General features: G+C 54.2%; 1 protein-coding gene across 2 annotated transcripts in view; it reads left to right on the top strand.

The window, feature by feature from the left end:
- Nucleotides 1-474: 474 nt before the first annotated feature.
- The window catches only part of MN1 (MN1 proto-oncogene, transcriptional regulator), a 47680-nt gene continuing 23363 nt past the window's right edge, over nt 475-24791 (top strand). The window contains exons 1-2 of one of the 2 annotated variants that reach the window (XM_036993513.2): nt 475-742; nt 2060-6095. In XM_036993513.2, the coding sequence (XP_036849408.2) occupies nt 2375-6095 (3721 nt within the window). In that variant the 5' untranslated portion in view covers nt 475-742; nt 2060-2374. Of the gene's footprint in view, nt 743-1035; nt 1985-2059; nt 6096-24791 lie in introns of those variants that run through there. The other variant, XM_036993511.2, reaches the window with a different exon arrangement.

The following is a 24791-nucleotide window of genomic DNA, read 5'->3' as shown; positions in this document are numbered from 1 at the left end:
CTTCTCCCCCTTCCTCCCCTACACATGCTTTAGGAAGGAAAACACACACACGCACGCAGGCAGGCACACAGAATAAACGCCTCCTCTACCTTCCATCACCTCTAACTCCCAACTTCTAATTGCAAGATAGATTTCGGCCTCAGTGGGGATCAGGAAGATCTAAACATTTTAACTAAGATTATTGGGATAAATATTTCATAAAGAGCAGGGCAGATATTAAATTGCGCCTATTGATTTTAGTATCACAACCCAATTCCGTTCCTTGGCCTCTTCAGTTTAATTGATCTCTTAAGGAAGTCAACCTCGCGCCTGCAGAGGGCCAGGGCCTTGGCCTGGGTATCCGGGGTAGGGTTCTCCCGCCGGTCGGGGCGCCCTCTGCGCGCGGGTCTTCTCGGGGCTCCCAGATGCATCGCAGCTCTAGCTGTGGACGCATCCGAGGTGCCGCCCCCCTCCCCCCCCCATAAAGTGGATGAGGGCTCAGGGATCCTCCGGGCGAAAGTCGGCGACCGGGAACCCCAGACGGTGGGAGTAGGTAACAATCGTGTCCTCCCTAGTGAGGGAGGAGCAGGCAGCCAACCGGGTTTCTCGAGGAGAACCCTAACTTTAGGATTCCCGGTCTGCTATCACCTCCAAGAAAATCCGAAGACGGGCTAACTTGGGCGCCCTAGCAAGCAGGCAGCGGAGGAGAGCCGAGGGTTCGCCCCAGGGCTGAAGCGCAGTCAGCACCCAGAGACTTCCCGTGGTGAGTACTGGAGCTTTGCCTGGCGACCCCATTGTCTGAGCGCCCCGCACTGCTTAGCCCACCTCCCCGCCCCCTGCCCACCCCGCAGGTCTCGCTTCAGTTGGGGGTGGGGAGTTGCGAACTGTCTGAGTGGGAAGGGGGGTGAACAAAGCCAAGCTCCCGCCATTCTCCGTCTGCGCGCTCCCCAGCCAGAGGAGCCAGTCGGCCAGGGCGCGCCCCCAGCACGCTGGCGTCGGACCCCGAGGCGAGACTCGCGCGGGGGACCCTGTAGCTGGTGAAGTGCGGGTTCATGGCGGGGGCCTCAGCAGCCAGCATCCAGGACCACCTTAAGAGCGAGCCCCGCCCCGGGCCCGGAGCTCGGGCTGCGCTGATTGGTGCAAATGTAATGGCTGAAATTGATTGCTGAAATGCAAAACTTGTTGCTGCTTCTCCCGGCGCTGGGCGAGAGGCAGACGCCGAGAGGGGAGCCGAGACCCTCGGAACGCCCCACGCAGAGCACGCCCCCCGCCAGCCGGGAGAGGGGTGCGCGGACCCCCTCAGAGCTGCCCCCGCCCCCCTCCCCATTCCGGGCTTGGAGAGCGCAGCCGGAACGCCTTTAAGTCGGCCAGCCCAGCGTGTCCCCCCCAACCGCGTACGCCCCCTTCCCCGAGCCTGAGGGGCACTCGCGAAGCACCTCCGCACGGAGGCAGGGAAACCGAGCGTTGGAGCGACCCAACCCCTCGTCTTGCTGCCCGCCTGCGCCTGGAACAGGGCGTAGAGACCCCCGCGAACTCAGAGACGGAACAGCAGAGGACCCAAGCGGCAGGCGGCGGCCGCGGCCGCGCAGCGGAGCACCGGGGTGCAGCGCACCCGCCACGGAGCCGGGGAGCCGCGCATTTCCCCAACCTTTGGCTCCAGCCCCCGGCACCCGCCGCCTCCCCAGCCTCGCTGCGCCCTCGGCTTGGGGGCCCGCAGCAGTGATGCCGAGCGGAGCCTCCAGTCCTCCGACCCGCTGAAGAAGCAGTAGCCGCTTGCTCGGGGTCGACGGGGGCTGTGCGAGCGGATCGTGCTTGGCGGAGGCTAGGGCTGCGGAGCGCGGGGACTCCGGGGGGAGGGGGAAGGGACAGTTCCGTCCATGCCCGGGCGCCAGCCACGGCTTTGAAGGGTCTTCCTGCCCTGTCCCTTAGCAGCTCTGCCGAGGACTCCGGGAGGCTGCGGGAGGCGTCCTGGGCCCCCTAACCTGACCCTACCGGCCTTAAGAAGGTGATCGCTCTGCTCTCCCTTCCTCCTTCCCGCCTCCTCACCACCACTTAACTTTTTGTTTCCGCTCTCCCGCAGCTCCTTTCCTTCCCCGCAAACCCACTCGCGGCTGTGCCAACCGCCGGGGCATGGGCCCCCCAACACGGCTCTTGGAGGCCCCGCGGCGCCGCAAGATGTGAGAGGCCCGCGTCGGGCAGAGCCAGAGCTTCGGGAGAGGAGCTGATAGCCCCCAGCCTCCACACGCCAGGCGAGGTGGCGGTGCGCACGGCGCCCCCGCGGTGCTGAGCGTCCCGGAGCGCCCAACCCAGGGCCGGAAAGATTAGCTGGCCGGAGGCGCGCCGCGGAGAGCAGGCTGTCATGCCCTATTGATCCCCCCGCCCCCCCTCGCCAAGTATGTTTGGGCTGGACCAATTTGAGCCCCAGATCAACAGCAGGAACGCTGGCCAGGGCGAGAGGAACTTTAACGAGGCCGGACTAAGCATGAACGCCCACTTTAAGGCCCCGGCTTTCCACGCGGGGGGACCGCCTGGACCCGTGGACCCTGCCATGAGCGCGCTGGGCGAGCCCCCGATCTTGGGCATGAACATGGAGCCTTACGGCTTCCACGCGCGCGGCCACTCGGAGTTGCACGCGGGGGGGCTGCAAACGCAGCCGGTGCACGGATTCTTTGGGGGCCAGCAGCCGCACCACGGCCACCCGGGAGGCCATCATCCTCACCAACACCACCCTCACTTCGGGGGCAACTTCGGCGGCCCGGACCCAGGGGCCTCTTGCCTGCACGGGGGTCGCCTGCTCGGCTACGGCGGCGCCGCCGGCGGCCTGGGTAGCCAGCCGCCCTTTGCAGAGGGTTATGATCACATGGCGGAGAGCCAGGGGCCTGAGAGCTTCGGCCCGCAGCGCCCCGGGAACCTCCCGGACTTCCACAGTTCGGGCGCCTCGGGCCACGCCGTGCCTGCCCCGTGCTTGCCGCTGGACCAGAGCCCTAACCGAGCCGCCTCCTTCCACGGCCTGCCCGCCTCCAGCGGTTCCGATTCCCACAGTCTGGAGCCCCGGAGGGTGGCAAACCAAGGAGCCGTCGACTCGCTGGAATACAATTACCCTGGCGAGGCGCCCTCGGGACATTTCGACATGTTTTCGCCTTCCGATTCTGAGGGGCAGCTGCCTCATTATGCGGCGGGTCGCCAGGTTCCCGGGGGCTCTTTCCCGGGCGCCTCGGCCCTGCCCAGAACTGCAGGAATGGTGGGCTTGTCCAAAATGCACGCACAGCAGTCGCAGCAGCCGCAGCCGCCTCAGCAGCCGCCTCAGCAGCAGCCGCCTCAGCAGCACGGCGTGTTCTTCGAGAGGTTCGGCGGGGCCCGTAAGATGCCCGTGGGTCTGGAGCCCGGCGTAGGCTCTAGGCACCCGTTAATGCAGCCTCCCCAGCAGGCCCCGCCGCCCCCGCAGCAGCAGCCCCCGCAGCAGCCGCAGCAGCCGCCACCGCCGCCGCCGCCGCCGCCCGGGCTTCTGGTCCGACAAAATTCGTGCCCCCCTGGGCTCCCGCGGCCCCAGCAGGGCGAGGCGGGCACGCCCAGCGGCGGCCTGCAGGACGGGGGCCCCATGCTGCCCAGCCAGCACGCGCAGTTCGAGTACCCCATCCACCGGCTGGAGAACCGGAGCATGCACCCTTACTCCGAGCCTGTGTTCAACATGCAGCACCCCCCTCCGCAGCAGGCGCCCAACCAGCGGCTGCAGCATTTCGACGCCCCCCCCTACATGAACGTGGCCAAGAGGCCGCGCTTTGACTTCCCGGCCAGCGCGGCAGTGGACCGCTGCGCGTCGTGGAACGGCAACATGCACAATGGCGCTCTGGACAACCACCTCTCGCCGTCTGCCTACTCGGGCCTACCCGGCGAGTTCACGCCGCCTGTGCCCGACAGCTTCCCCTCAGGGCCACCCCTGCAGCATCCAGCCCCGGAGCCCCAGTCCCTGCAGCAGCAGCGCCAAAACGCGGCCCTCATGATCAAGCAGATGGCGTCGCGGAACCAGCAGCAGCGGCTGCGCCAGCCCGGCCTGGCCCAGCTCGGCCACCCCGGGGACGTGGGCCAGGGAGGCCTGGTGCACAGCGGCCCGGTGGGCAGCTTGGCCCAGCCGAACTTTGAGCGCGAAAGCGGTGGCGCGGGCGCGGGGCGCCTGGGCACCTTCGAGCCGCAGGCGCCGCACTTGGCGCAGGAGAGCGCGTGGTTCCCAGGGCCGCACCCGCCGCCCGGTGACCTGCTGCCCCGCAGGATGGGCGGCTCGGGCCTGCCCGCTGACTGCGGCCCCCACGACCCCGGCCTGGCGCCGCCCCCTCCACCCGCTGGCTCCGGGGTGCTGTTCCGGGGCCCTCTGCAGGAGCCGCTGAGGATGCCCGGAGAGGGCCACGTGCCCGCGCTGCCCTCCCCCGGCCTGCAGTTCGGGGGCAGTCTGGCCGGCCTGGGCCAACTGCAGTCGCCCGGGGCTGGGGTGGGGCTGCCTAGCGCTCCCTCCGAGCGCCGGCCCCCGCCACCGGATTTCACTGCGCCCGCGCTTGGGGGCCAGCCTGGCTTCCCCTTTGGCGCGGCGAACCGGCAGTCCACGCCGCACAGCGGCCCCGGCGTGAACTCGCCCCCGAGCGCGGGCGGGGGTGGTGGCGGCACGGGCGGCGGCGGCGGAGGGGGCGGCGGGGGCGCCTACCAGCCGCAGCCTGATTTCCAGCCCAGCCAGCGCACCTCGGCCAGCAAGCTGGGCGCGCTTTCGCTGGGCTCTTTCAACAAGCCCAGCTCCAAGGACAACCTGTTCGGCCAGAGCTGCCTGGCTGCTCTCTCCACCGCCTGCCAGAATATGATCGCCAGCCTCGGGGCCCCCAACCTCAACGTGACCTTCAACAAGAAGAACCCGCCCGAGGGCAAGAGGAAACTGAGCCAGAACGAGACCGATAGCGCGGCTGTGGCCGGCAACCCGGGCTCGGATTACTTCCCCGGAGGGACTGCCCCTGGGGCCCCAGGGCCCGGAGGCTCGTCGGGGACCAGCAGCAGCGGCTCCAAAGCCTCGGGGCCGCCCAACCCACCCGCCCAGGGGGACGGCACCAGCCTCTCCCCCAACTACACCCTGGAATCTACGTCTGGGAATGACGGCAAGCCGGTTCCCGGGGGCGGCGGCCGGGGACGGGGTCGCAGAAAAAGGGACAGTGGTCACGTGAGCCCTGGGGCCTTCTTCGACAAGTACTCAGCAGCGCCGGACAGCGGGGCCGCGCCTGGGGTGAGCCCGGGGCAGCAGCAGGCGCCTGGCGCCGCCGTCGGGGGAAGCTCCGCAGGCGAGGTGCGCGGCGCACCGACGCCTCACGAGAAAGCGCTCACGTCGCCGTCGTGGGGGAAAGGGGCCGAGTTGCTTTTGGGGGACCAGCCGGACCTCATGGCGTCCCTGGACGGTGGGGCCAAGTCGGACGGAAGTTCCCCGCACGTGGGCGAGTTCGCCTCGGACGAGGTGAGCACGAGCTACGCCAATGAGGACGAGGTGTCATCCAGCTCCGACAACCCCGTGGCCCTGGCCAAAGCGAGTAGGAGCCCCCTGGTGACAGGCTCGCCCAAACTCCCTCCTCGTGGGGTGGGCGCTGGGGAGCACGGACCGAAGGCGCCCCCGCCCGCGCTCGGCCTGGGCATCATGTCTACCTCTACCTCGACCCCCGACAGCTATGGCGGCGGGGGCACGGGCCATCCGGGCACTCCGGGCCTGGAGCAGGTCCGGACCCCAACGAGCAGCAGTGGTGCGCCGCCACCCGACGAGATCCACCCCCTGGAGATCCTCCAGGCACAGATCCAGCTACAGAGGCAGCAGTTCAGTATCTCTGAGGACCAGCCTCTGGGGCTCAAGGGTGGCAAGAAGGGTGAGTGTGCTGTCGGGTCCTCGGGCACACAGAATGGCGACAGCGAGCTGGGCAGCTGCTGCTCCGAGGCGGTCAAGAGCGCCATGAGCACCATTGACCTGGACTCGCTGATGGCAGAGCACAGCGCCACCTGGTACATGCCCACTGACAAGGCCTTGGTGGACGGCTCAGACGACGACAAGACGCTGGCACCCTGGGAGAAGGCCAAACCCCAGAACCCCAACAGCAAAGAAGGTATATGCGCCTATTCCCTGTTTACTTCTCGCCTCCCAGAGGCCTGCCCCACCCCCACTGCAGGCCTCAGAGTACACCTGGAAGGCTCCAGGAGAGGGGGGTGTCCCATGGGCTTAGGAGGGCACAGGGCCCTCTCAATGCCCAGCTCAGAGATGGATACTGTTCCTCTGATTCCACCAAGGGTTCTGTGGCTAGACTTCCCCCTGGACCCCAGGTGCTGCCAGGTGGACTCGAGTTCCACCAGGTGGTAAGAACTTAAGTGGGCAGCCCTTTGAGGATTGTGTAGAGTCCCCCCACCAGCGTCAAGTTTTAGCTGAGTTTCTGGGGGCTCAAGCACTCTGCCCCTTCCCTTTCACACTAACACCCTTCCTCACCCTCAACATTCAGGCTGATTCCACGTTTAGGAGTTGTGTGCCAGCCTCCCTGCCCGCTTCCTGGCAGGACACCTGGGAAGTTGTGTAAATGCCCCCCCACCTTTTCCTAGTCAGCCCACCTCCAGTTTTAGTTCCCTTTGGTGTGCCAGCTTCCTTAGAAAAAAAAAAGTTACTAGCTCGGCAGCATCAAACAGAGGCAACGCCTAATTTGACATTTGTTCCTAATGAATAGCTGTTTTGTCTCTTCTTAACTATTAGAGTTTCATTGAAAAACTGGAGACCCGCAGGGGTTGTTGGAGGCAGGCAGCCTTTTCTGGGTGCATCTCCTTGACATTTGCTGGGGTGGGGCTGGGGCTGGGGTGGGGTCTGCTTGGCAGAGACCAGACCACTCAGCCAGGGCACCATTTGTGTATGGGGATATGGATATATATTCTTAAGACACAAAGGACCCGCGTTTGTCAATATCTCGCCTGGCTTTGGTGACAGATGTCTGCTTCCAGCTCTTGTTTGCATTCTAAGCACCCCCTCCCCACGAGGCCTGGAGGCCTCTAAGGTGGGTGGGGTGGGGGTTTAAATGAACTGCCATTGCAGTTAAAGTATTAACAGTTTTTTAAATCTAAAGATGACTGGGCTGCCGTAGGTATCTATTTTATTTTAATGGGGCTTTTTTTGTTTTTCATAGCTGCTGAAAATTAGGTAACATCAACTTTTTTTCCCCATTCCTACCTTTTTCTTTTAAACCCTACTTGAATCCCCTTGGTTTCACAGGGCCAAATATTCCCATGGAACCAGTGGCTGGCCATTTAACCCTGTGTTTTAAAAACGTGTCCCAATTCTTGCCCTCTCCTAGAGTCCTTTTCGTCTGTCTGCGTTTTCCTAGCGCTCTCCACATCCTGCCATCTCTTGACCCTGGGTTGAAGGTGAGGGTTGGTTTTAGGAGACCGGCATGCAGGCGGGCCAGAGGAAGGCGGAGGGGGAGGGGAGGTGCATCAGGAGTTGGGTGGCTCAGAACTGGGGGCTTTCACCGCCGCCCCTTCCCGGGGAGCTTTCCCGCTCAGGTTTTCTAATTCATGAATGCGGCTTCGCCGCTTTTCTCTTTGTTCGCCTACTGCCCAGCCTGGGACGCCGCTCCCTCATTTGAAGCCGAGTGTTTAGCATGCACAGCAGACGCTGCGGCCAGCATCAGCATTCTCCAGGCTTCTTCCAGGCAAGGCCATAAATTGCTTAGTTTGGGACCCTCCGCTTCTTCCCCCTGTTTACTTCCCCCTTCTTTTTAAAATGGAGTTGGACACAGCATCCTACTCGCTCAGCCTCCCTTCTCTTATTTTCTTGTACACAACATCTCGATCCCGCGATCGATAGCTCGTTAGCACAAATCCCAGCCCCTGTCGCTTCTACCTGGCTTGGTCTGGCCGGCCCTCCCCTCCCCACCCCCCCACCCCCAGTAATTAAGAACATATTGGCCAAAATGGGGTGAGAAAAGTTGAAGAAAAGACCTGATTTAGAGAATTACTAAAGTAAGAACAGTAACACTTGGCCTGTGAGTCTTCTGAAGGTCCTTGGTGGGCTAGGAGGAGAGGAATTGGGTGGTTTTAATGAATTTTTTTGAAAACGGTGTCTGTAGAATTCCCAGGACCATTTCATCTTACTTTATGGAAAAGAAAGACATAAAAAAGGCAGGCTGTGAATGAAGAAATGTACTTAAAGAAATGTCTAGTTTTGTTTGTTTCATTATCACAGTCAGAGGAGGGAAAATATTTTTTTGGAAACAGATGCTAGTCACTTTAGGGATGATTTCCCCTGTAAGCTAAACCCAGCCCTCCCCTTGCTCACTGGAGTACAGGGACTTCCTTCACGGACTGGCTGCGGGGTGGCTGCCTTAGAAGCATCAGCAGGGACACCCACTTGACCTCCTTTGTTTTCCACTCTGATGAGGGAAGGACAGTTTTCTAGATAAAGCCCTGAAATTGAGGTCACTCGCAGCTTCTGCTAGTTAAGGCTTTATAAGGTATCTGTATCCCATTCGTGCTCCCTTACTGGTAGTAAATAAGGATGATTAAACTTTTCATTATGATAACACCCTGCAGTTCCATCTGCACATGTTGTATAAATAGGTACACAGAGTCTTCAACAGGCCCCTGAGTCCCCTGGCTGAAAATCAGAGCGAAGTGTGCCACTTCAAAATAGAGTCAGAAAAAAATTAAAGTAAAACATTCTGCTTTTCCTTAAACACATGCCCCTGGACCCGTCTGCCATGAAGCAGTTGGTGTCCTGCAGCTTTGAGGTGTACCTTTCTGGGGTTCCACCCCCAGCAAACACTTTCTTTCACTCACCCTTTTCAGGCCAAGCCCATTTTTATAATGATATTTTATTTTGTCACACCGTAAAACATGCTAGTACTAATGTGATTAAATATTGACACCATTTCTGAAATTCTTTACTCTGATGACAAAATACTAGTCAGTATTTAACAAAATGATCCGTGCTCGGATTGGAGACAACGAATAAGTCTTCGGAACTGTGCAAGCTGTGTAGCCACTGGGACGTGCCCAGATTGTCTTATGGGGTTTAGACGTCCTTTGGAGGGGAGGAAACGCCACTGGCAAGTTGAAGTTCTCAAAAAGTCCAGGCCAGAATCACATGTGATTATGATTTTTTTTTTTACCGGTAAAGTGAGCTTGTCCAAATTATGCTTCTCCTGACTCCTTGATCAACCCACCAGACAACTTTTATGTAATGAAATTCTACATCTCATCCTGAGGTTCTGTTTGCACAAAGTTGGGGTGGGGGAAGGGTGAAATTGTGCAAAGGAAAAAAAACAATAACCAGCCTGCATTTGGGCTTATTCAGACATCTGTTACATCCGTGAGGCTTGCATGAATTTGAAATTAGTTTGCAAAATCGTCCACCTATCTTTGTAATAGATGTATGGCTATGGAGGAATTTCAAAACAGATAGAGAAGGAGAAATAATGATAGATTGTAGATAAAGAATATGAAGCCTGAGAAAGTATGTTTCTCTCCTCCCTTGCGATTTTCAAAACTTGAATTCACTGTATTCTGTAATAAGTTTATCTTTGCCAAACTTTCATTCTGTTGGTAGCTCTCTATCTTGAAATCCAGAGCAGTCTAGAAATGTTCTCTCACACTGAAATGGGACAGGTCTTCATATACGCTGTGCATGCAATCCTGCCCTATTTGGAAGTATGATATTTTTACAGTGATGCAGGAGAAATTTTTGGAATTTCATGCTTCTCTGTGCTCCCATCGGAACACAGTAAGCAGTGCTGAGAAATACTAGGCAGGCAGGATTTGAGCATTGCATTTCCTTGGACATGGGGCAGGCTTGGCAGGAAGGGGGTGTCCTAGTGCTGTTTTTCTGAGTCATTTCCCCTGCTCCCTACACCGTGGAGAGAATTTTTCAGGCGCACTCAAACTTGTTTGAGGAAGGCAAGGAGCATTGCCTTCCCATTTCCCTGCGAAATCACCCGGCACGGGTTGCATGCCTTCTTCATGTGACTTTTGTGCCTCCGGAAGATGTAACCCAAAACTTTGCAGGTGCTAATCAGGGGTAATGTAAACAGATAGGAGCCCCCTTTGTGCGGCTGACATTCGGGCCTGCCTGCTCCCTGGCTAGTCCGGGACATACTACTAGTCTTCTTTGGTGCTTGTTTAATATTTCATGGCTGTAATAAACCTGTCTTCTTTGCCCGCCTCCCGACATAAAGCCCAAGCTAGCACACATCTGCAATTACACATTTCTACTAAATATTAATAAAGGACAGGATGTTTTAAGCGGCTGAAGTGAAGCTTATCGGCGTTAAACTTATTATGGTTTCTACCACTGGATTTTTCTGGCTGTTTTAATTTTAATTAGCCACTGCCCTCATATATATTATATATACTTATATATTCTTATATGTACCATTTTTGTAGATTGAAGGGCTTTCCTCAAGGATAGCTTTCTTTAATATAAATTCATTTAGATTTTGTGTGAGGCCCCTTCAGACCGGAAGTAAGAGACTGTTGTAATGTACTTCTATTTTGTGGAGGTTTCTAGGAAAACAGTGAGGGTTGGTTAATCTAATTTCTCTTTCTAGCAATGAAATTCTATGATTCCTGATATGATTTTGTTTGCCTGACAGAGGTGTTTACATTTCCACAAAGAATCTTAATAGGTCCTGAAAACACCGCTCTCCTCGCCAAGAGGTTACTTGATACTCTCTGCTGATACAAAATACACATCTTTAATAACCAATCTGGGAGGACCAGGTGAGATTAGAGGAGGGAAATTCTTCCCACTGCAGAAGGGCAAACTTGACTGTATCCTTGGGATTTCACAGGGTCTCCTGAACTCACTCCATGCCGGAAGATTTTGCAAAATCGCCTTTTTCTCCACTTGAGTGACAGTAACACTGGGTCGTGTTTTTTGCCCAGGGAGTGATCCGCTTTGCAGAAAGCATTTAGGAGATAAACACTTCTGGTAGGGAATACTGTATTTACCTCTGTTTGGTTAATTTTAGACACGAACAGGCTACCGCTTTATGTAATAGGATCAAATGTCCAGGGAGTGTGTGAGGGCAAGCAGGCCTCCCAGGCACACTGCAACCCCAAAACACCAAACCCTCCTGTGCCAGAAGGGACCTGGGCCAACCTGAGGCCTCTTGTAACTAGGTATACCTTATATCCTTCCCCTGTTGATCCCCTGTTTATGTCACTCACATCTTCAGTCTGGAGGGTCTGGAATAATCCAGCTTCATCATTTTAACTCAAGTCAGGATTTTGACTTGCCGAGTGATGTGTTTGTTTTAGGATGGTATCTATTTTTAGGCGCGACTTGGGTGGACAGATTTGAGTGTGGGGTTTGACTGCTAGTGGCAGAGATGTTGATATATACATGAGCGTGTGATTGAGAAGAGAGACATTTGGGGGAGCATTTTCAAGTTTCCTTGCCTTCTCGCACACACTGCAGCCAAACGAAGTCGTCTGGGGGCTGGTGTGGAAGGAGTAGGGCTGAGGTGGGTGTCAGGTCTGGGTCTGCCTATAGCCCACCTGAGGAAAGCAGGGCCCCACGCAATTCAGCTGTGAAGGCACTCCCCTCTCTGTCCCCCTCGCCCTACCCAGCACAGGCACATACACATATGCATGGCCAAGTGCATTCCCATTAAATCCTCCAGCTACTGCCCCAGTGTACCCTTAATCTGCTTCCTGAAGGCGAGTAGAGGAAGGAACTAACCCTTTGGTCTCAATGGCCTTAGCAGAAGGTTCTGATTCTGTAAAGGACCGAATGAGCATAAGTCTTAAAAACAGAGGGAGGATTTTGAAGATCCCGATTATGGAATCTTGGCCTCGCAGGCCTCCTGGGCCGTGGGTGACATTGCTGTGGAGTATTTCGGTAGCAGACGCACATTGGCCCATGTTGGGTTTCGTGCGTGTGCTTGCATGGAGGTGTTTCTCTGGCTGGGTTCAGCTAACACCACTCTCCAGCTAGGAGAGGAATCTGGGGACCAGTGCCCACCCCCACCCCTAGTCCCCCACTCCTCTACTCTCCCCCTCCCCATTGTGGGAAGCAGACTCTGCTTCTCATTTATGGAAATTCCTCTCCTTTATTGTAATCTTTTGGTACTGACGACATGGAGGAGACGACGCTGGGCTTTCGAATTAGTCACAGCCTTGCCTTCAGGGACCCCTCTGTGTCCTGGCACACAACAGTTCAGTGGACAGTCCCCAGCTCAGTGCCACACAGACCCTGAGTAACTGTGAATGGGACCTGAAGGAAGAGATGGTTTCTGGGACCCTGGCACATTCTGTGGGATGGGTCGCCCAGCAAGGAGGTGACCCTAACAATTTTCTGCCGTCTTCCAAGAATGTGACAACATGCACCCAGCATGCAGCCTCACCCGGGCAGTCAGTTACTTTAGGGTGTGAGTGTGAAGATCCTCTGTGGGTATGCATTTCAGGGGGCAAAATCTCCAAACTTATTTTGTGACTGTGATCAAAAAGTAGAGTAAAATTTACTTGAGTGAGGAGAGCCGTTTGAGGGGCATCTTTCTCATGGGGTGTAATTATTATAGGACGCCGAGGCCTGCTTTGTTAGCAGGCCTGCATTTTAATCAGCGGCCTCTGAGGTTTGGGAATCAAGGGAAGAGTCTGCTCCCAGTGTGGTGTCTGCTCAGAAAGAACACGGGGCCGGGGGAGGCACAGAAACTGCCACGGGTCTCCGTGCATCTTGAGATCCAAAGGGCTGTTTTGGGTCCCTGGTAGCTGTGAGTTCTGGCCATGTCAGACTGGCACCCCTGGCACGTACTGAGTAGGAGTCCGTGGAGCTGGCTACAGCTTCCCAAATTCTCATTCTCCCTCATGGCCGGGAAAGCAGGCAGGTTCTCTTGCTCAGTACTTGCTTGCAAAGCTGGATCAGAAAGAGAACTTTACAGCGATCGTGTGCATATCCTTCACGATTTATACATTACTGTGTGGACCCAAATGCCCTTTAAACATAAAGACGATTGAATTTAACAGTTCAGAGACCTGAGCACATTCACAGTAACAAATTGGCTTTTTCTCAATGTCCCAGAAGGAATATTGTACATGGAATACACTCCTCTAAAAAAGAAGAAAAAACTCCCAATAAACATCTCAACGCAAACTCACATCATTGGGGGGAAAGCAGGTTTCATTGCTCTGCTTTTTAAAGCTCAGGGGTCCAGTGAACTCCGCTCACCCTACTTCCTCTAGAGCTGGTAGAATCTTCTGTACGGTCCACAGCCTCCGCCTTCCCTCCCATCTTTGACTTCTCAGTGGAAGATCTTAGGCTCATGAAATGTTTGGCCCTGGGATCCGTTCTCAGCAGTTCCTGGTTTTCTGGGTTGTAGGCTGACTAACCTGGACCAGTGTGTGTTTGGTTTGGGTAGAACGAGGTGTATAGGCCATGGTTTAGGAAAACAGATCCTTCGGCAAAGGTGCATTTGGGGCCCGTTGCTGTGGATGATCCTTGGAGAGCTGAGCACCCTGAAGATGCCCAGAAGGGAACGAAGTCTTACTTGTATGTAGCCTGTGTGTCTCGAAAACGCTCCACAGATACGCAAAAATAGATGGTGATGGGCGTGGCTTGGGAGGAAACTCATACTGACTTTGGTGCTGAGGCACCTGGTGGCCTTTAACCCTCTTCCACTAGTCTGTCTTGGGAGAACTAAGTGGCCCATAGGTGTGTTCGGTTCTGATGACTTAAAATGTGTTTTCCCTTCTCACTGCTGGTAAGAACTTAATGTTTGGGCACAAAGGTTTCATTACCTCTTAAAGCTCAGGTCAAGAATTTCCTCATAGCCGCGCTGTCATGGGCCTTTCTGACCAGCTGGCTTTGCGCAGTGTGCTTGGGGAAATCTGCCTGCCCCAAAGTCGAGGGCCTCAGTGTGGTGGTAGTGGGAGCTCCTAGGACGTGAGATGGCAGGTTAATGAGCAAGTCCCTCCACACGCACACACACCCTGCTCCCCCTTCATCCAGTTACCCAGGGCAGGGTGAGATGTCAAAAAGATATGACCCTTTTCAGTTACCGTGAAGTAGTGTTTTCAGACGCCCTTGGATCTTGGAACACAAGCATTGTGGAGTGATTGGCAACGGCCACCAGGCATAAAATACTTCTGAGGGACTATCTTATGGTCAGAAAGGGGTGGGGGAAGTCTGCTGCAGGCGTAGCCTGCTTTGAAATCCCCAAAGCTCAGCCGTCCAGGGAGTGCAGGGGTGGGCTGAGAAATCACCAATAAATAAGTGGATTCTGCCCTGTCCTTGCAGGCTGTTTGAAAAGTCCTTGAAAATGTTAGGATGGGGTCCTGACGTGGATACTCTGTCCTTCTTTCCTACCAGCTGGAAAGCAGAGAGAGAAACACCTCTAGTTAGGAAGATGGAGATTGGGGTGCAGTTTTAATTTCTCAGTAGGGGTAATAAAGGGTGGATGGTGGGGGACACAGTCCACATGAATTGAAATTTTATTTACTGCCACATGGGCTTCAAGAGTGGAAACTAATTCATAAATGTAGAAGTCATTTATAAAGCCTCTCCCATGAGGCCAGAAGTCAGGGAATTGCTTGAGGACTTGTGTTGGCCATCGTAAAGGATGGAAGGTTCTTGGCTTGGCTCTGCCTACTGGGCCTGGGGCTTCCACATGACCACAGATGAACGGGGAGCATAGACGTAGAGGACCCAGCTGGGGACTGATGACCACATCGTGGGTCTGTTAGCAATCAGGGCTGTTTCTGTTTAGTTAGTGGCCGAGGCAGGCATATGGGAGGTGGGAGATGAAGACCCAGCTGGGCCCTGGGTGGGTTGAGAACTCCTAAAGTGCCTGTGGTGAACTTCTCCTGAGGAGGAGTTGGCCCTGCTTGCGGACTCATCGAGTTTCACAGATGCGCCCAGGTCTTTCCATTCAAGAGGGACTATGGGGGTGGAACAAGGAGTGACCTTTCCCTTGGTGACCCCATAAGGTGACTTCCCTCCCAGCACCCCGCCTCTTCAGACCTGCAAGGCAGGTTCCCACTGCCTTGAAACGCAAGCCATGTCCTCCCATACGGTATGTATATATTTTCCCATTTTCTGAATGGTAGGCAAAAAGGGGATGAAACAAGGTGATGAATTCAGCAAGGGGAAGATTTTCCTGACTCAAGATAAGCCAAGTGTGGAACGGAGCTGGAGAAGTGAGAGTCTCCTCTCTGCTCCTCTTGGGAGACCCGCGGTCAAGCCATCAGCGGCCCTTCCCGCTTTTGCAGGGGGGCCTAATAGGCTCACAACAAACTGACCATTACCATCCTCTGCAATGTAACTCATGGTGGTGGTTTAGTATTTGGAGGAAGGGAGGCTGTGCACCAAAATTTGGCTTTTTTAAACAAGAGCAATTTCACGATCCTTATGCCGTGACTATTTCTAAATTGTCTGGGCATAAAGCTTTGGTTGCCTTTTGCTAATTTCTGCTCGTGTGCGTGCACCCGTGCCGGCGCACACCCGTGCACACGCACATACACAGGCAGGCCTGAGAAGTCTTAATAAGAAATGAAAAAAACTAAGGTTTTCTTCCCCCTAGGAAGAAGCTCATACAAAGTTTTGGCCCCGTTCAGTTTAAAGGAGAAGCTATTGATCTCAGTGTGGTCAATTTTTGCCGTATTTGTAATCCTGTTAGGGCTCCGGGAGAGCCATGATTAATTTACTTGTACATTTCAGTATTTTAGGTCAGTTTAGTTAATAAGCATTTATTTTGTGTTCAGTGTGTGTGAGGCATTTTTCTGGGATTACAGTTGTGTGTGTGGTATGTGTGTGTGTGTGGTGTGTATGTGTGTGCTCGCAAGGGTGAGCGTGCCCGCTTATGGGCCTGCTTGTCTGTCGTGGAATAAAGGTTCCCAGTCACGGTTTCTGCCACCTCCCCAGGAAAGAAAGAGGGGGTGAGTGGCCCCTTCAACCATCACTTTTTGGGGAAGAGAGAGAAAAAGCCCCAACCATCCAGCAAATTCAGCATCCCAGAGCCTCAGAGACAGCCGAGGGACATGGACTTCCTCGTGGGGCCTTGGTCCCGGGAAACTTTTCGAACAGTAATTCTTAATTGCCTGGGAGCTGAGCAAGGAGATGGAGAAGAGTTCTCTTTGGAGCAGCTTCCTTGCTGCTGCTTGACAAATGGTGGTGCTGGTGTGTGTGTGTGTGTGTGTGTAACTTTTAGAGAAACGCATGGCTTGACTTCCAAAGAAGGAAGAAAAAGTATGCATAAGTCTCGAAAGCTGGGAAAAGGAAAAAACAAAGCAAAACAGCCTGCAGCTTTGGCCTCTCCAAACGCTGTCTCAAAAGGGGAGCATGTGTCATTTTGATGGTGCGGGCTCTTCAGTGGGGTGTCTCTGGGTAGCCCCCTCTTCCCCACTGGGCTCCCCACAGCCTTCCTGTCTCTCTGCTTCCAGATGATGGGTTAAAATTCCACTTTTTTTTTTTTAAGACAGGTTTTGTCCATAACAGTTTCAGAGGATCAAATGTTTTCCTGAGCACCCCCAGCCCCATTTGCCTGATTCCGCACACACCAGTTTCTGCTGAGGCCTTGCCTTTGCAAAGCGAGTATTTTTGGCACTGAGCCAGCCTGCAATGAACTCGAGGCACTGAGGAAGCAGGCATTTGGAGAGATGAGGATACAATTTCTTTTTTTATGTGGGCCGTTAAAGTCTAATGGACATTGGTGTCTGGCCTTAAATTTGGAGAGGGTCTTTATCTAACCCTTAAAACCAGAGTCGTTTCCGGTAATTATGACACCCCAGGCTAGTCCACTAAATCTTCCCAAAGCTTGTCTGGAAGATGGCTGGGGGTGTGGGGAGTGGGGAACACAGAGAGGCACACCTGTTACCTGTATCAGCTATAATTATGGCATTTCTGGACTCCTGGTTTGAAAGGAAGAATTTACGGACTGAGCAATCCCAGAAGAGAGTGGCCCGAGGCGTTCTGGCTCCTGGCAGTGAAATCACAGGGCCCTCATGCTCGGTGCCCATCACAGCCCCTGCATTTCCTTAATGAATCAATTTAGCTCCCCGACATTTGGTATTAAGTAAGTAGTTATTTTGGGAATCCAAGAGAGAAAGAGCTGGAAGACTTTTATTTTTAAACTTTTTGGAAAAAAATGGAAAGTATTGCAGTTTGAAGTCTGAGATGACGGGGCGTCCAGGCGTGTGCTGTCGTGGGGGAGAACACGTTTGGTGGGACGTGGCAGAACGTGGCAATGTGGTCTGGCCCCATCCCTGCCTCTGCTTTTGCTTCTCTGCAGAGGAGGGGATTTTTCCATTGTTAAGAATGGTGGAGGCCACACCACCGAAATCCTATGCAGTTTGCTTGAAAGTATTGTTTAGATTATTCTCACTTTTCAGATTGAGAGAAACTTAGTTTAATGGGAAAAGAGCAGTATTACTATCTTGGTGTGTTTGCTTTAGCGTTTAAAAATAGTTTGTTTTCATATCCTGAATTTCATCCTTTCCTTGTTTGCTTGTTTTATGGAAACCCGTGAATGGGGGTGCGCGTGTATGTGTGTGTGGGATAGCGGCACACACATCTATACACACGGAAGCAGTCAGAGGGTTGAAATCACACAACCAAAAATCAGTTGCAATTTTACAGCTGGCTAAAGGGACCCAGAGCATTTGCTTTTAACTTAAACCATCTTGTCCCTTCCTCCCCCATCAGCGCACCACTCCACTCCCGCCCCACCTCCTTCAGCAATATTTATTTCTTCCTTAAAAAAGGAATGCTGGGTCTGTTTGCTGAGGCCCCTGTTGGAATAGATTTTCAGGGGTTATGTATTAAATGTGTTTGAGGGCGATTCCAGCCCTCAGCCTGGTTGCCCTGGTGCTAATGGTAGCAGGGCCTATTACAGAGAGGCAAAGAATATTGTAAATGGCTTATGCAGAAAAACCATTTAGATAAAAATGTAATTTTCCCTTCTGCATAGACTGCTAAGAATTAATAGCACGTTCTTTCTAAATGGGTATTTTTGTATTATATTTTCCTCCTAATGAAATTCTTCTCCCAAACAGGAGCATGTTTCATTTTGAACTTTAGAGTAAAATTGATCTGTTTTGTAAGCCTACAAAAACTGGTGTCCCAGTTTTCAGCAAGCCCCATCCGTCCCAATGCTGTGCCCAAGGATTTTGAAGTCAGATCATGCAGAGGACCGGAAAGGGTGGTTCTGTCACTCTCCACGCCAAGGCCAAGAGTAGGGAGAGGACCAGGTGTGCCCACATTTTGTTTTCTTCTTCCTTCTCCGCAGGTGGGTTTGGGAGTGTTCGGTGGTTTCAACCAGTAGAGAAGCTGGTCTTGAAATTCAAGCTGTTTGTGCTTGGGCTCCCTACCCTCTCACCTGCCCTCGGTAGGGACCTTCTCTCGTGTCCCAGGGAATTTCCCATCATCCTCCTGGTACATCCCTCTCTCCCTGGCTTTTTCACTACTTCAGGGGAGACCCAGGTGCCCACTGCCTGCTCCCTGTTATGTGACAGCTGTAAACAAGGATGCTTTTTCTCCCAAGAATCCACTGAGGGCTGGCTCTGCAGTCTGGCTCTCTGCCAGGGCCTATGTGGCCATTTTGGGAGGAGTGGAAATTCAGAATTTCTTAGAAGGCCTGCTTCATGCATTCCGGCAGAAGCTCGCGGTGGCATCATTGCGGAAAGTCTTTGAGAGCTGACGGTGCTGGCTGCCATGGGCCGGTGTCAGTTGACCTGATTTTTCCTGCTTGGGTGTGTACGTGGAGATATTGGGTAGATTTGTGTTGGCAACTTAGACGTCCAGATGTGACGGCGGTCGAAACCGCAGTGCTGTAGGAGATGAACGTCCCGAAACATGTGCTTGTAGTTTTCCTACTGAAGTAGCACTAAGGTGAATGGTTTAGGTTAAATTTTAGAATGGGAGACAGTTTCTCCCATGTTGGTGTCCCTTCTCCACCACACTGTCCAGCTGAGAGACCCAAGCTCAGAGAGGGCAAGCAACTCAGCCAAGGTCACAGAGCACAGTTGCAGAATAAGAATTGGACTGTGCCTGACCCTCAGCTTTGGCCTTCCCTTACCTGGGAGCTGGCAGCTGATTTTTCCTGGCTAAGCCTTGTGCAGACCAGGGCCGGAGTCGTCTTCAACCAGAAGGTTCCAAGCTTTTGCAGAGAACACGGTGACACATGTTCTTGGTGACAGTAACACTGGTTCCCCTTCCTCTTACAGAGACGGATGTCGTAGAGGAGGTGACTCTTGACCCTGGGGAAGCTGAGGCAGCACTGGGTCCTGTCAGATGAGCAATCTAGGTCTCAGGTCTGACCCTTTGACCCCTCTGAGCTTTGTGACCTCAGCCACTTCAATATTCCTAGCTTGGTTTCTTCATGCAATTGAAAAAAGGGAAAAAGAAAATAGTGCTTACCTAATAGAAGTATTGTGAGGACCAAAGACGGTGATTTTATCTAAATAGGACTGAATAGGATGATTGTAATGATGTAGTTAAGAGCAAGGCTCTGGAGCACAAGGTCAAACCCCAGAAACATTTCTTATCTGTGTGATCTTGGGCAGGTTACTCAACCTCTCTGTGCCTCCATTTCCTCAGAGGCGAATGAGGACAGTAGTTTCCACCTCCTGGGGTTGGATGAGTTAACATACATGGATAGATGCTCAGGAGACTGCCCGACACAGAGGAAGCCCAGGGCCAGGACCAGCTTTATTTTACTGACCCGTTGTGTTTCAGATGTTTCATATGTAGCATCATATGACCCTTTGAAGTGCAGGATGACGTTGCTGCTGTCCTTGTCTGTCCCATCTTGGGGATGAGGAGACGAGTCACAGAGAGGGTATGTGACTTGTCCTTGGCTCTTGAGTGGGGCAGACCGGAGAAGCATGCCAGGCTGTGTATGGATGCTCAGATGTCGCCAGGCTGGGACTGCGGCAGGATCTCAGGCCTCATTGCCGGGCTCTGTCCTTGTGGGGGAGCAACTGGTGGGCTGGTCCCTGCCCGATGCGGTCGGCCGTGCGCAGACACACGTTGCCGGCGGGGGGATGGCAGCGCCATGGCGTCTTCTTCCTGACAGCCCTCTCTGTGCGCTGAAGAAACAGTTCCCTGATATACGTGAGTGATGGTCAGCCTTCTTGTGGAAGGAATTCATGAGACGATCTGTCCCTGGCCTCTGAGCACTTTGCCAGGAACCCGCCCCAGCCATAAACAATCTGGAAGCTGGCAATAACATAATTAGAAGCTCTGTGTCTGGCGTCTCAGGTGGGGCTTTGGGAACCTGGTGGGCTTGGGCTAAACAGGGGAGTGAGAGCAGAAGACAGGCAAGCTTGAGAGTGGGTGAGCGTCCAGCCCCCAGCGGGGGTGGCAGGGGTTCGCTGCCAGCAGGCCTTGGTTTGGGTCTTAGCTCTGCTACCTGTGTGCTCTATGACCTTGGGCAGGCGGTTCACCTCTCTGAGCTTGTTTCCCAACCTGTAGCACAGGCATAAGCCTGTGCCCCTCAGAGAGTTGCTCTGGGGGTTGATGAGTCCTGGGGGCAGTAAGCAGCAGGGCCACAGGGCAGTGAGCAAGGCCTGTGGAACAGCCTGACAGGAGTCATTCCCTGTTCCCGAGTTGGACCCTCGGCCAAGTTGTGGCACCTCTCCCAGCCTCAGTGTCCCCAGTTACAAATGGAGAAGAGCAACACATCTTCCTTAGGGTGCTGGCTGTGCTTCTCACCCAGAGACATATGACCCCCTAGGGGAGACACATGGCAGTGTCTGGAGGCATTTTGGGGAGGTGCCAGGAGGGAGTCTGCTACTGGCGCCCAGTGGGTAGAGGCCAGCGATGCTGCTAACCGACCTGCAATGCACAGGCTTGTCCTGGCCCCAGTCTCCCCAAGAGAGAATTATCAGCCCCAAATGTCAAAAGGGGTGAGGTGAGAAACCCTGAGCTGTAGCAAGGGTGAGGTTCAAAATAGCCAAAACATTACCATGTACTAAAGTTTGAATTTGAAAGTACCTGGCATATTTATTCATTCAACAAACACATGTGAAGCACTTAGCCTGCAGCAGTGCTGTTCTAGGTGCTGGGATGTGGTGAGGAGCCAGATAGATAAAGGCCCCCAGCCTCATGGAATCTGTATTCTGGAGGACTGGACAGAGGGACAGACAATAAACAGGAAGAATATCACAGAGTGAGCAGGGCTGGGAACAGAGAATTAGGAGACGGGGACACGCATGAGCACTTCTGGCCTGAGCCAGCAGGGAGGCCTCTGTGATGGTTAAATGGAGACCCGAACTGTGAGAAGCAGCCAGCCAGTGGTGTGCTGGTAACTGACCAACAACAGGCTCCCGGAGGGAGGGGGAAATAAGTTCTGCTTTGTAGCGTCTGCTGATTCTGCCGGTGTAAACACTCCCGCTACGGCTGATGCCAACCGTCAGCCAGCCTGCAGAATTCCTGCATATTTAGCTATAGGTTCACACACCCTGGAGCCAGCTGTGTCACGCTCTGCAGGAATGGTGTCACAGGTGAGGGCACAGAAGGACGGCAGCCCCGAGGCAGGACTGAGTTGGCATATTCCAGGGGCAGCGAGGGGCTGTTGCTGGGGGAGAGATGGTCCAGACAGACCAGGGCTTGTCATCACGGTCAAGTCAGAAGTGTGTATTTTATTCTGAGGGTGACAGGGAGCCAGGGAAAGGGTTGAGCATGGGAGAAATGGGATCTGACAGCACACAGTAGATGTGCAATTAATGGTGCTTGCACCTGATCCCACAGTCTCTGAGAACACGTCTGTGTCCCGTCTCTTCCTTCATGCCTGGCCCCTTCTGAGGAGGCAGAAACCATCTTCCAGCAGTTCGACAGCATCTGGGCCATAGGTCGGGGCACGGAACGTCCCCACCCTCCCAAAAGACAGGCACACCCTCTCTGAGGACAGTGCTATCTCCACAGGTGGGGGTGTGTGGAAGACGTCTGTCCTTTCCACCGTCTGGGCAGGCCACGATTTATGTCCCGGCCCAGGGAGACTCTGTTTCCTACTTTTCCCAGGCATTGTTCTCCAGGCCTGACAGAGGTCACCCAGACAGGAAGGCACAGGCCCAGCCGGGACCAGCCCGAGAGGCGCAGAGGGTGGAACCTCTGGGTGACCCAGGCCTGGCATGCACTTTCTGGAAGATTTTCCTTTGCTTTTCTCCCTCTCTGAGCGGCAAAGGTGCCGTCACTGAGCACCAATCATACGAGCCCTGTTTTATGGATGAGAAACTGAGGCTCAGAGAGCAAAGTGAACTTCTCCAGGTCTGCTGGCTGGGGGGCAGGGGCAGAGTGAGATTCACACGTGGGCCCGTGTGACTCGGGAGCCTGTGTTCAGGACCACCGAGGACGAGTTGGGAAGGAGATTTTCCACCAACAGATGCTCAAAATAAAAACCGACTCCCTGTCTCGCCCCCTTCTGGCAATTGTCAGCCATGCCACTGACTATTTAAATCTTCATCATCTGTTCCCACAGGCAAAGGGCAGTGTTCAGAGCCCCTGGCAGTTGGGAGGTGACTTGGTGTGACTGGAGGCAAGGCCGTGCAACCTCACTGAGCCTCAATCTGCCTGTCTGTCAGATGGGTCAATTCTGGTATCTCCTAGGACCCACATGGGCAGGGAGCAGCTGCCTGTGTATTTGTTACCTTCTTTCTCCCTGCACCATGCTGGAACAAAACAGACACCGTGCCTGTTAGGGGAGGGAATTACCCAGAAAACATACAGAGAAAAAGGACAATTGCATTAATGTTCTACAAACAGTCAGCCAGTGTAAGGAGAGAGGGCCTGGGCTGGGCCTGTTGGCCAGGATGGCTGGGTGGCTCTGATGTATGAGTTGAGACCAGAATGAAGACAGAGTGGCAGCTGCCCCCAGCACCTGGCACTGGCCTGGTGGCCAGTAGGTGCTCAGTGATTGAATGAAGAAAAGGAAGGGGCTTTGTCATATGCAGGGGTGCATCACTGCCCTGTCCCAGGGCTGGGGGGTGAGTGCCACCGCCAGGCTCCGGACACCTGGGAGAATGCTGGGGGTTTCCTCCAGAGGGCAGGGAAGGCCTTGGACGTTGGAATTCCTCATCCCAGCACTGCTGCCCCAACTCACCCCAACCCTGGTTTTCTCCAACCTCTCCCTCTGGTGGGTTGCGTTTGCCTGAAACCCAGTGGCCTGGGACAACAGCTCCTGTCCCATCCAAGACTTGCTACAGACATCAGTGCCCGCCTGACCCTGGTGGGCTGGAAGAGGATGCCCAGATTTCTTCCATTAGCTGCCTGACCAGTAGCCTTGAAGCTGGCTTTTGCATCCCAGACCTTGAGGAGGAGGACAAGGCCCAGTTCTGTCTCCCCCTGGATCGATCCCGGCACCACCCTGGCCCCAGTGTTCTCATCTGTTTTTTGGGTTGAACAGGGTGTTGGTGAGGATTCCGGGAGATCATGAAAAGTGCTTGGCCCAGTGTCTGGCCCATCACAGAGGTCACTAAACCTCATTGTGAACACAGGTACTCTTCACCTCCTGGGCAGGAGGAATTAGGGACCTATAAGGGTAAGCGGTGGCACACTGCAGAGAGCGGGGGAGTGGGTGTCCTCTCAGGGGTCACTCATTCCCAGGCAGTGAGAAATTCGCCTGCAGGATTTTGGAGTGTGATCTTGGGGGCCATGCAGGGTAGAGACACTGTGGAGGGCAGTTGGCAGAAATACTCCAGACAGCTAGATATTTTAGAATGCAAGTTCGTGAGAAAATGGATCTGAGATAATAAGCATGTGGTTTCCGGAGCCCCTTAGAGTTTTCAGTGCCCTGGCCCTGCATACCCACTTCTTTGATTCTGTGTGTATAGGTTTTAGAAAATCAGTCCCTTACTAGCTTTAGGAAGCTTTTCTAAAAGTCATGGCAAAAATGTCAATATCTAAGGACATGAATCACCTCTCTGTGTAGACAGTGATGTGCTTTCCAGGGGCACTTGAGGGACAAACCGTGAGTAGCCCTTAAAAACTGTGCCTGCCTGGTGGGAATCCCCAGCAACCATTCCCCACTCCTCTGTCACTGGCCTGGGTCACCGACTCACAACAGAAAAGGCATGTACACAGTAGGCCTTCTATTTCTGTGTTTCTCCCCAAATCCATGTGGCATGAGCAAGTCCATTTCCTGGAGATTTCTTCTAGATTTTGCTTTTGGAAAGAAATCCTTCAGATTCTCTGCCTCAAGCATTTCTTTATGGTTTAATCAAACAAAGGTGGGGTGGTAGGGAGAGTGAATGGGAATCAGAATCCTATCTCCCCAGAGTGGGGTACATTCTCATCCCCCTTGTGTTTTAAAGATGTGTAAAAACTCCGCACACCTTTCCCTGGGGGACAGAAACACGTCTCTGGCTGCGGTTCCCCAGGTGTCTGTCGGTCTCGTGCTCCCCCGCCGGCTGCCTCTCTTCTTTTTCCTCTCTCCCTTTCATTCCTCGAACAATCGTCCGGGCCAGTCCTTTGGGCTCCTACACATTCCCTGCCAAAAACAAAAATCATTCTTAACCCCAGATGACCAGGCCTGTAGCCGTTCTGTCTGGTATGTGGCGTCCGCCTGGAGTTGGGGGGGCATGCATGCTTCCAATTTATATTCCGGCATGCCAGCTTCAGGGGCTGGGGGAGAAAACGCTCCTTGAAGCCTCAAGGAGGTGGGGAGTCCAAACCACCAGATTTCAGGAGAGGAAAGAGGGTGAGGAAGAGACCATAAGCTCAGAGGTCTGAGGCTAGCCCAGGGGCACCAGAGTGGATTCTGGGGCAGGCCAGGCCTGGGTCCCCTTCACACTCCCCGTCCCCCACTTGTTAGCCATGTTGTGGTCTTTGGATTTTCCTC

Source organism: Manis javanica, chromosome 15 (assembly GCF_040802235.1).
Source record: "Manis javanica isolate MJ-LG chromosome 15, MJ_LKY, whole genome shotgun sequence".
NCBI lineage: Eukaryota > Metazoa > Chordata > Mammalia > Pholidota > Manidae > Manis > Manis javanica.
This window is presented reverse-complemented; position numbering and strand designations above follow the sequence as displayed.